The 10,687-nt window shown below is 43.8% G+C and overlaps 2 protein-coding genes across 8 annotated transcripts in view; one reads left to right on the top strand and one right to left on the bottom strand.

Annotated features, from left to right (window-relative positions):
• Positions 1-1,258: 1,258 nt before the first annotated feature.
• nt5c1bb (5'-nucleotidase, cytosolic IB b) lies at positions 1,259-8,328 on the bottom strand. 2 transcript variants are annotated; one of them, XM_029002140.1, is made up of 7 exons: positions 7,981-8,328; positions 6,864-7,026; positions 6,605-6,772; positions 4,054-4,183; positions 2,910-3,032; positions 2,344-2,528; positions 1,259-2,247 (listed from the first exon to the last, which is right to left on the bottom strand). In XM_029002140.1, the coding sequence occupies exons 2-7, from the start codon at positions 7,008-7,010 to the stop codon at positions 1,882-1,884; spliced, it is 1,119 nt and encodes a 372-aa protein (XP_028857973.1). In that variant the 5' UTR covers positions 7,011-7,026; positions 7,981-8,328; the 3' UTR covers positions 1,259-1,881. The 2 variants fall into 2 exon arrangements, with proteins under 2 accessions (XP_028857973.1, XP_028857972.1); XM_029002139.1 differs by lacking the exon at positions 7,981-8,328 and having other exon boundaries at positions 6,864-7,233.
• Positions 8,032-10,687, top strand: part of syt14b (synaptotagmin XIVb) — a 29,010-nt gene continuing 26,354 nt past the window's right edge. For 2 of the 6 annotated variants that reach the window (XM_029002135.1, XM_029002134.1), the window contains exons 1-2: positions 8,032-8,293; positions 9,782-9,829. Coding sequence is in view for 2 of the 6 variants with exons in the window: in XM_029002137.1 (XP_028857970.1) it covers positions 8,281-8,293; positions 9,782-9,829 (61 nt within the window). In the remaining 4 variants the exon portion in view is untranslated. The remainder of the gene's footprint in view (positions 8,294-9,781; positions 9,830-10,687) is intronic. The other 4 variants (XM_029002132.1, XM_029002131.1, XM_029002137.1 and 1 more) reach the window with 2 other exon arrangements.

Genomic DNA, 10,687 nt, shown 5'->3' with positions numbered 1-10,687 from the left:
ATTTTTAATGGTAAATTGTTCGAATAATACACGTGCTTTATTTGCACAATATGCATAAAAATATTATGCATAGAAATTATAATAATAAAAATCTGTGGATCGATAATGAATATTCTATATTCACCTTTCTATATGCATTTATTAAGTAATGTTTAGATTTATTCACGTTATGTTTATTCTTTGATTTAAAACTGATTAAAATTGATTGCCACAATTTTATGTTATTCTATGCCTGCTACCACAGTACCATATGTATGTGTGTATATATATATATATATATATATATATATATATACATAGCTGAATTATTTTAATGTCGTGACAAACCGTTATATAAATTAATAAGGTAAAAAAAGACAAGCAAACACCGCCATCTATTGGTTCACGTTTTAATGAGAAATTCAGAACACCCTCAAAGAGCTTTCTTTAGATTGTGCTTTTACAACTGGGTAAATTTCACATGATGTTTGTGCAAATGGTCAGTGTAGCTTTTAATGCATAAACAAATCCAGGCCTGCCAGAAACTTACCAGAAACCATTTACCTTTCTCATAAATGTAATCTTGTAGAAAAAGCTCAATGAGAAAAGAAGCAGTAAGTGCAACGTGGAATATGTAAATAAAACACATTTTTGCTGAACGCTGTGAATGCCAAAAGCAGACATGGTGGCAGCTATATGACACATTGCACAATGCATGTCGCACAACACTTCCACGCAGTCATACATTTCCTAGTTAAAAAAAATATCTAAAAATCCCTTAATCGCCATGCCATGTAATAATGCACATCATTATATGATGCATAGAATAAAATATATCTAGTGGTATCAAAATGTTCAATATAGTACCCTCATAAACTCAATATCATATACATGCATCTCTCTTACATTGACACAATTAAGCCTTATTCATTAACCTGTGTAGAAACGTTTTACTAGCAGAAATACTATTTAAATAAAACACTATTTTAAACTGATAGTAAATATACATAATATATAGTAGAGTAAGAAAGTCTGAAAATATTATGAGGATTTATTGGCTGCCACACAGTATAACATTGTGCCAACACACAATGCTGTGCCGGTTTGTAAACTGGTTTGCTGCATTGCAGAATCGCAAATTGCACTTTACATACATGAACAAATAATTCCATGAACCAATTCAAAGCCTCTATGAATGTAGGACATGAGCATCCACCCAGACTGGGAATGACCTAATTTATACACTGAAGGCTTAGATAATGATCTTCACCCCCCCCCCCCCCCCCCCCCCAGATTGAACATTAGAGCGTAAGGTAGTGAGTGTTCTGCAAAAAATAAGACCAAAAACACAACAGGGGCACAGACATTACAGTTTAAAAATGTACTTTTTTGCAGCTATACCCTTTACTATCTTCCTGCACGACCATCAAATCCCCTATATATAAAACCTTTTATAGAAACTACCAATGAGACATCAGTGACTGGACAGATCCTAGGTCAGGGCTGGTTGATACACCTTGGATTGTCAGTTTCGGGATGACTCACAAAACGCTAAAACCTTAATTTTTCTACACATGATGAGCCACACTCTTTTATTGTGGTAAGTAAAAAAAAAATCTATTTTTAGAATTGGAACTACATTCAAATTTCCAAAATCTTATCACTAAGACAATAAGGTGATAATGCACATATAATGATATGATAATATAAAACAAAACCAAATAACAATATTAAAATAGTTTTATGCTTTACAACATTTTTTAACTGCTTTTAAACGTTGTCTAGAGTGCTAAAGGGTTTAATATCTTCTGCCAAAGTAAACAAATTGAAATAGATCAAAGTAATTCAGGTTCTAAGATCTCCTGAAGTACGTGCTGCTCCATCCTTGTGTCAAAATTCATATCATTTTTTTTTGGCTGGCTGCTCAATCAGCTTGCTTTTGTGGTATTTTTGACCAATCCCGTAGGGCACATGGGCAGCAATGGTGCCCAACTCCTTCGCTCCTTCAATGTGGAACATCTGGTCGTCGAAAAAGATGTGAGGGCGAATCTTATGCAGCAGAGGACCCTTAGGCGCCCCGGCCAGAAAGAGCGCCTCATCAATCTCCAGGCCCCAGCTTCGCAAGGTCTTCAGCACTCGGGCCCCAGAGCTGGCGGCACTCCGGGCCGTCACCAGGTACGTTCGGATGGGGCAGTTCATCCTCTCGTTCTTGGTGTAGAACTTCTTCTGGAGCTTGCCCAGGGCTTCAAGAAAGCACTTTAGGGGACCCTAAGGAGATACACTAGCACTGAATTAACAAAATTCTTTATTCAATACAACAACTTATCGACAAACTGTACAAAGCGCACTGAGTAGAAGATTTACCTGTGCGAGAGGCTTGTTCTCAAACTGCTTTTCGTGTTCAAAGAAAGTGTCCAGGCCATGTTCCTTCACAATAATCTCAGATTCATCTGAGAAGAGGACGGCATCTCCATCGAAGGCCACCCTAAGCTGGTTCTCACAGAGATGTGTCTCCTTGTCAGAGGTGAACATGGTGGCTGCTGCAATCCCTTTAGAAGAAAGTCACCAGAACTTGCATTGTATGAGCCGAAACTCTTTTTAACCTTAAGGTTAAACATAATAAGAATGAGTTTCCACTTCATTATTTTACACATGGACAAAGAAGCATTTATCATGAGAAGACAAAGTAGCATACCACACAAAAAGTGCTCCATTGGGTATTTGTCCAATGTTACCATATTACCCTTCATATCGGTACAGGGTGTCATAGCTTAGTGAAGTCACAGGTTTAAAAAAACACTTACAAACACTGTGTCACTGAGCAAGACACTTAACCCTGGATGTCTCCAGGGGAAACTGTCCCTGTAACTACTGATTGAAAGTCACTCTGATAAATGCCATAACTGTTAATGGAAAGTATAAAAAAAAACCTTCTTCTATGGCTTCCTGGACCTTCTCCGAGTCCTGGGAGAGGTAGAGATTGGTCATGTAGGCCTTCAGGTATCCAACGGGACTATTTCCTCCAGTCATGCAGAACCTCTCAATGGTCAAATCTAAAAATCACAACACAGATTTATCTTGTCCATAAATCTGTTTTCATCGCCTTCTGGTTCGAATCCCGAGCCGCCAAGGTGCCACTGAGGTGTCACTGAGCAAAGCACCGTCCCCACACACTGCTCCCCGGGCGCATGTCACATGTGATACACAGCAGCACAGCACACAATACACACAGTGAAATTTGTCCTCTGCATTTAACCCATCACCCTGAGCGAGCAGTGGGCAGCCATGACAGGCGCCCGGGGAGCAGGGTGTGGGGACGGTGCTCTGCTCAATGGCACCTCAGTGGCACCTTGGCGGTTCGGGATTCGAACCGGCAACCTTCTGATTACGGGGCCGCTTCCTTAACTGCTAGGCCTCCACTGCCCCACTGGTTTCAAAACCAGTGCAGATAAAAATGCATGCCCGTGTACATGAAGAGTGCCCATAGAATAACTGTGCCGTGCACACATCTGCAGTCAACTCAACTCAATCAAGTTTCTCTTATGTTATTAACAGTCAAGTGATCATACTATTCTTCATGACAGTACCTAGGCTACTTTTGTACTTTGATTTGGCTGTGTTGTGTCACTACATGTAATGCTGTGCCACTACTATTGCATTATAATGCCGCTGCCACTGGCACCTTGAGACGTTCGTGCTCTGAAGTAGGTAATCCGTCATCAATGACAGTAGCTCGTTGGAAAAGAAGGAGGGAAAATGCCCATCATTTTGTATTTTTTCTGCTAATAACCGAGCTGCTATCAGTGATAAAATGTTGTTCCGTAGCACCGTTTGTTAATGTCATCATCAACATATTTCCTTGAAATATTGTGATATAATTTGTCAGTAGATTGTCTGACACTAGCTTCTCTAGAGTTCTCTAGAGAGACAAATATTTTTCATTTTCCTTGTACCCCACCCGCTGGAAATATAAGCGGAAACAGGGTGCGGGACAGGAAACATCACTCTAGACCATATATCTATAAAAATATGTGATAAGGATGACCGTGACTGTAAAGTTTTACATTAACCTACCGTAATGGTTGATGCTGTTGATGAACCGGACTCCGACTGGGGCGTGGTTGTTAGTCATCAGCACAATGTCGAAAAGCTCCTCACTTTCCGGGTAGAGCTGCCTCAGCCGGGCGTTGACTGCCATCAGAGCCTATGGGGAAAGGCCGTGAGGTCAAAAATGCAACGCACCTCTATTTCCACCACTGTCACACCTTCACATGCACGTTATATACGTGTTACATTCATATACAGACCCAGCTCAGAGTTTGGATGTGGCTTCCCTGTGGCAGTTATGGAGACTAAGATGGTGTTTTATTTCATATTCATGTGTCTTCAGTTTTGTTCTATGATGTAAAAGGGCAAAACCCATAAATGAGTAGGCGTGTCCAAACGTTTGACGGGTAGTGTATGTGTTTATACATGCGTTATATCTAAAAAAGTAATAATGCAATGATATTTTGTTGTAATAAATGATAATAGCATGATACTACAGTCATGGCCGAAAGTTTTGAGTATGACACTAATACTGGTTTTCACAAAGTTTGCTGCTTACGTTTTTATTATGGCTATTTGCATATAACCAGAGGAGTGACCAGATGAATTGCAAAGTCCCTCTTTGCCATGAAAATGAACTTAATCTCAAAAAACCCATTCTGCATTTCAGTCCTGCCACGTAAGAACCTGCTGAGATCATTTCAGTGTTCCTCTCGTTAACACAAGTGAGAGTGTTGATAAGCACAAGGCTGGAGATCATTCTGTCATGCTGCTTGAGTTAGAATAGCAGACTGGATGCTTTAAAAGGAGGGTGATGGTTGAACTCATTGTTCTCCCTCTGTTAACCATGGTTACCTGTAAGGAAACACGTGCAGTCACCATTGCGTTGCATAAAAAGGGCTTTACGGGGAAGGATATGGCTACTACTAAGATTGCACCCAAGTCAACCATTTATTGGACCATCAAAAACTTCAAGGAGAGAGGATCAGGTGTTGTGAGGAAGGTTTCAGGTCGCCCAAGAACGTCCAGCAAGCCCCAGAACCGTCTCCTAAAGATGATTCAATTGCGGGATCGGGGTGCCACCAGTGCAGAACTTGCTCAGGAATGGTATCAGGCGGGTGTGAGGGCATCTGCACACACAGTGAAGTAAAGACTTTTGGAGGATGGCCTGAAGGGCAGCAAAGAAGCCACATCGAGGACAGATTGATATTCTGCTTAACTATACAGGGTGAAGTCATTTTCTCTGATAAATCCCATCTCCAATTGTTTGGGGCATATGAAAAAATGATTGTCTGGAGAAGGAAATGTGAGCGCCACCATCAGTTCTGTCTCGTGCCAACAGTAAAGCATCCTGAGACCATTCATGTGTGGGGCTGCTTCTCATCACAATCACAAAAAGAACACAGCCATGAATAAAGAATGGCACCGAAACATCCTCCGACAGCAACTTCTCCCAACCATCCAAGAACAGTTTGGTGAAGAACAATGCCTTTTCCAGCATGATGGAGCACCGTGCACAGAAGTTGATTGACAGCTTGCCAGGGCGAATTTGAGAAGTCTTGGGAAAAAAAGGGTCAACATTGCAAATATTGACTCTTTGTGTAATTGTCAGTAAAAGCCTTTAAAACTAATAAAACACTTCAATACACAACACTTTGCCCACGTTACTGTACGACTGTTTACGGGACAACTATTGTGTGTAACTGTTCTTTACAATTTTTGCACGGCAGTGATCACATCGTTTTAAATCTATACACACTTTACTACGGTTGTGTTTATTTGCACTGAATGATCATCCATCATTTAATATTTTCCATCGGATGAGACGCATGATCTGACTCCCAGATAATGGCAAGATAGCCACTTGGTGACAACCTGAAGGCATAATGCAGGCCACACTGCTGTTGCCTTACAGCCTTTCACTTCTGGATCAATATATTATAATGCAGACGTCAGTAAAGCATAAGGCGTTATTTTTACGTATTTGTCATTACCACATATTTCAGTATCGGTCCTATGATGCCACCGTCTGCTGCTGCTTCTGTTTGTTTTTCTCCGAGACACTGAATCAGGCGCCCAGACTACTGGCAGACCCCAGTGAAGAGACCAGCAGATAAACCCTGGTTCCTGACAACTGCTTAACAAGGACATACCATGAAACAAACCAGAGGGTCACCACAGCCACCACCACCGTTACAACTACAGCTTCAGGGATCTTCAAGTGGACCATTATGGACACGTAATCTAGACCATGACACTGGACTACATCCTGGACTTCTCCAACCCTACAACCGTAGGACTTATCATTATATCATATCAAACCCTGCACTGACACCATTTGCAGGCTCACTGTACCCTGGATGGGGGTCCCTCTCTGTATCACTCCTTCCCAACGTTTCTTCCTTTCTTTTTTCCCTCTCTCTCCTGGAGTTTTTTTGTGTGGAGTTTTTCCTTGTGTGCAGAAGGGTCAAGTGTGGGGGGTGTCAACTGTAGGGCCTGTCAAAGCCCATTGAGACATACTGTATGTGATTCTGGGCTATATAAGAAATAAATGTTGTTGTTAATGTTGTTATCCGACCTTGACGAAGGGAAACGCTGCGCCCGGCTTCAGAGGCTCGTCTTCGTGCTCCACCTGGAAGGCGGCGTACTTCTCCAGGCCCTCCTCGTCGTAGACCCTCGCCTCCGCGACCATGTTGAACAGGGTCCGGGAGGACACGGCGACGGTCACGGCGTGCCTCGGGTTGGGCTGGCGCGTCGGAGAGACGTTCGGGGTGAGAGCGAGTTGCGACAAGCGGCCAGAATGCTGCCGGGGGGGGGCTTCCTGGTTTCCTACTCACCGGCCTCGGCTTCTTGTGCTTGCCGGCGTCCGACGGAGCTTTCCCCGCTGCCCGGTCTTCCTCTTCGCGCTGTCCAGACGCATCGCTGTCGGTTCCACTCATACCTTCGGGCGCAGAAGTTGAAGTTGGTAATGACGAGCTCCCCATCCAGCTCCGCAGCAAACTTCGACGGAAACGGGAAGAAAGCGGGCTAAAGGGGGCGTGTCGTTTTACCCATGATGCTCCATTACTCGTATATTTTTCAGATATGCGATATAGTTTACACACTACTGTTTAAAAGCTCAAAGGGTTACCTTGCTACTCTACTACGGTTACTACGATCTGTTTACACGTTACAACGCAGTTTCGTTTCACTGTGCACCGTCCAACACGCGTGTAGCCGAAATGATGTTAAAGCTCGACTTGAACTTGAAGTCGATCTCCAGTCCAGACGGTGTACTTATGTGGGTGGAACATCATCATCATCAGCAACAGTCAGTCAGGAGTTCCCGAACCCAAGTCTGTCCCTTTAAAACCTCCTTCGTTATTATAAACTATTTTCAGTGATGTAAGAGGAGCTGGGCACGTTTACAGTGATTCAAGAAGCAATAAAACTGGCCGAATCCACACTAGAATTACTTCAAGCTTAATCTTATATTTGTCATATTTTTTATTCAAACCCTTTTTTAATGGAATAACAAAAACATTTCTAAATTACCCAAAGTTTTTTTTTTTTTTAGATATACCATAATTCCACACAGACAGGCCTTTTACGCCAACTAGCGGTGACCAGTAAGGAAGCGGCCACGTAATCAGAAGGTTGCCGGTTCGAATCCCGAGCCGCCAAGGTGCCACCGAGCAAAGCACCGTCTCCCCGGGCGCCTGTCACGGCTGCCCACTGCTCACCAAGGGTGATGTTATAAGTTGTGTATCACAATGACAATCACTTCACTTCCGCTAGAGAGGAACTTTAGCCATTATAGTCTGGAGTTCCAGTGGATGCTCATCAACCCAGTCTGTCACTTTAAAGGCTTCAATCATTAACAGAAAACCCTTTTAAATAATAAATATTTATTAAAGAAGCAATAAAATGCACAAAACAAGGACATCTGTAAATGGCTCGGTAGAGTAGACACACCTTTGTGTAGCAGATCTGTAAAGGGATGAAAGTCTATGCAACGCCGGGTGCTTATTTATAGGCTGCTGTCTTACAGCCTCCGGCTCCGGTGCACCGTCCTCCCCGACTCAGGCTGCGGGGAGCCCGCGTTGCATAACAGATGCACGCAAGGGAGACGGGGGAGGGCGTGCGTGCGTGCGTGCGTGCGTGCGTGCGTCCTGCGCGGAGCAGCCTGCAGCGCGCAGTCCCGTCCAACATGGACACGGCGCTCTCCGTCTCCGTCTCCTCCCGGGCTGACCGTCCGCGTCGCGTCCGCGCATCATGGCGACCGAAGGTACGTTTTCCGCCTTCCCCACTAACGACCTGCTGCGGGACGGAAGGCGCGATGACGCGCGAGTTACGAACGGACCACGTCCCGTCCGGAGGCTCGAGACTAGCGGTCCGTCCGCGTGGAGACGAGCCGGGGGAGGGGAGCGAGCCGCGGCCTGGAGGGTGATGGAGAAGTTCACCATGTAGGACACCACGCAGTATCATTATAACATATCCATGGAGTATAATAATAACTATTATTATTACAATACTACGACTATTAACAATAGTAACAACAACTAATTAATGACTAATTATTTAATATTGTTATTATAAGACGATGCTATTACTATTATCGCTACTATAATTAACAATAATAACAACAACTAATAATGATTCATTATTTAATGTTATTGTTATTATAAGATATCTACCACTACCACCGACTGACCACCACATTACTATTGCTACTACTACTGATAGTCAAAATAATGATTATTTTTTAATGAAATTATTACTTATTATAGCAGACTACCAAAAAGTACCAAAACGACTACCTCTAATAATAATATTGACATATGTATATTAATGCATGTATGAAAATCTTACGGTCCCTGGACAGGGCACATAATTTTGAGTGTATGTTCCCACAAACATGATGCATGCAGTGCTGATAAATGACTCTGAGGGTTGTTTATTTATTAATTTTAAATGAATCCAGTATCCTTTCAATGCACCTTGAAGCAATACAGCAATACAGACTGTAGTTTGTCCATTGGTTAAAAAAAATCTCATGGTGAAGGTCTGATCATTTTGTTGACTAGACTGATGGATCTGGAGTAGTTTGACCTTTTTTTTGCTAATTTTGGACGACCTGCAATGAGGGGGGGGGGGGGGGGGGGGGGGGTGAGACATGGAAGCTGCTTCCATGAAAACCACTTTTCATCCGCTACATTTGACAGGTTACGTCCCAGAGCCCTTATAAATATAGACAATTTTGGTTTGGCTTTGGTTTAATACTTTTACCAGAACTGATTCCTAGTTCTTGGTGTCATATTATAAAACATCTGATCCAGCATAACAGATATCATAGGAACATTGTTTATTCATGTAGTTAATGGTTATTTATTATTTATTAATGTTGGTGCTCAACCGTATATTGTTGAAGATCATAAAACTTGAAAGACTATGTGTAAGCTCATCCGTTAGTTATTTAATGCAAATGCAAATACTACCAAAAAAGGAAATGCATTTTTCTTTCAAGATCTGGCAACACGCCACTGACACAGTGTACGGAACACCAGACAGTAATAGGCTGCATAAGGCAGCGTAGAGAATAGAAGAGCATCGACATGCCATGTACTGATGCTGCCGTGTTCGTTTTATTGAGTGGATTTTTCAAAATTGCCTGTCATGTTTCTGGTCCTGAACGTCTGATGAACATTTAGACAGCTTTCTCAGAGTTTCATAAAAGTGAAATGCAGCTTTTAAGCAGTGTCCACTTTCTCCGCAGGAGGAGGGAGAAGCTGTGGTGCCCATGAGTTGATCTGTGCCAGAAGAGGTAAGACGATCCCTCGCTCCTTCTCTTTGTCCTTGTGCTGGTCTGCCAGCCTGTCTGTCCAGATTTCTACTCACCCTTAACTGAGTAGAAATCCCTGAGTGAGCAGTGAGCAGCCATGACAGGCGCCCGGGGAGCAGTGTGTGGGGACGGTGCTTTGCTCAGTGGCACCTCAGTGGCACCTTGGCGGATCGGGATTCGAACCGGCAACCTTCTGATTACGGGGCCGCTTCCTTAACCGCTAGGCCACCACGTGTTATTCACAATAAGCAGTCGATGCAGCCCTCTCAGGCGTCAGCCGTGAGTTCAGCGAGCCAAGAGGCCTGTTTGTCATTCAGTGAGTGTTCGATCTCTCTGCTGAGCCACTTCCCCCGTCCCTGCCAGGACGAGGCGCATGGCCGTCCCACCGAACAACTCCGAGAGAGCGCGCCGGGGTGCTGTCGCGGCCCAGGGATGGCGGAAGGCCTGCATATTCCCCCTGGTCTGAATTATAAATGGGATATCGAGTTTTGAGCAATGGGGAGTCATGTTTAATTCAGCAGAGGCTGTGTTTCTGTGCGCGCCGGAGGGGAGGGGGCAGGGGGATGATGTGTTTAAGCAACAGAAAGGTTAGCTACTGCGGTTTAAATAAGTTTGGCTTAGGTTTCCACATGTTATTCACATCCAGAGGGCATCGGCAGCTGCACCGCCCTTTCAGCCGGGAAGACGAATTTATTTCACGCCTTTTCATCCTCACACTCGGCCATTCATCCAGGTCACGGTCAGGGGGCAGCCTGCTCCTATCCGTAACCGGCCAGGGCACTGACTCATCACGCCATACACGTACCCACGTTCACCTAGCTCACACCCACATACAGGTTT

Source organism: Denticeps clupeoides, chromosome 14, assembly GCF_900700375.1.
Source record: "Denticeps clupeoides chromosome 14, fDenClu1.1, whole genome shotgun sequence".
NCBI classification, from domain to species: Eukaryota; Metazoa; Chordata; class Actinopteri; order Clupeiformes; family Denticipitidae; genus Denticeps; species Denticeps clupeoides.
This window is presented reverse-complemented; position numbering and strand designations above follow the sequence as displayed.

What these genes read in the sequence shown, in the direction of transcription:
- nt5c1bb (XM_029002140.1), bottom strand. Translation starts at nt 7,010, where the DNA reads ATGGGGAGCTCGTCATTACCAACTTCAACTTCTGCGCCCGAAGGTATG. An exon ending in AGCACAAGAAGCCGAGGCCG is followed by an intron (nt 6,773 to 6,863) that starts GTGAGTAGGAAA and finishes CCGACGCGCCAG; the next exon opens with CCCAACCCGAGGCACGCCGT. An exon ending in AGAACAAGCCTCTCGCACAG is followed by an intron (nt 2,248 to 2,343) that starts GTAAATCTTCTA and finishes GTATCTCCTTAG; the next exon opens with GGTCCCCTAAAGTGCTTTCT.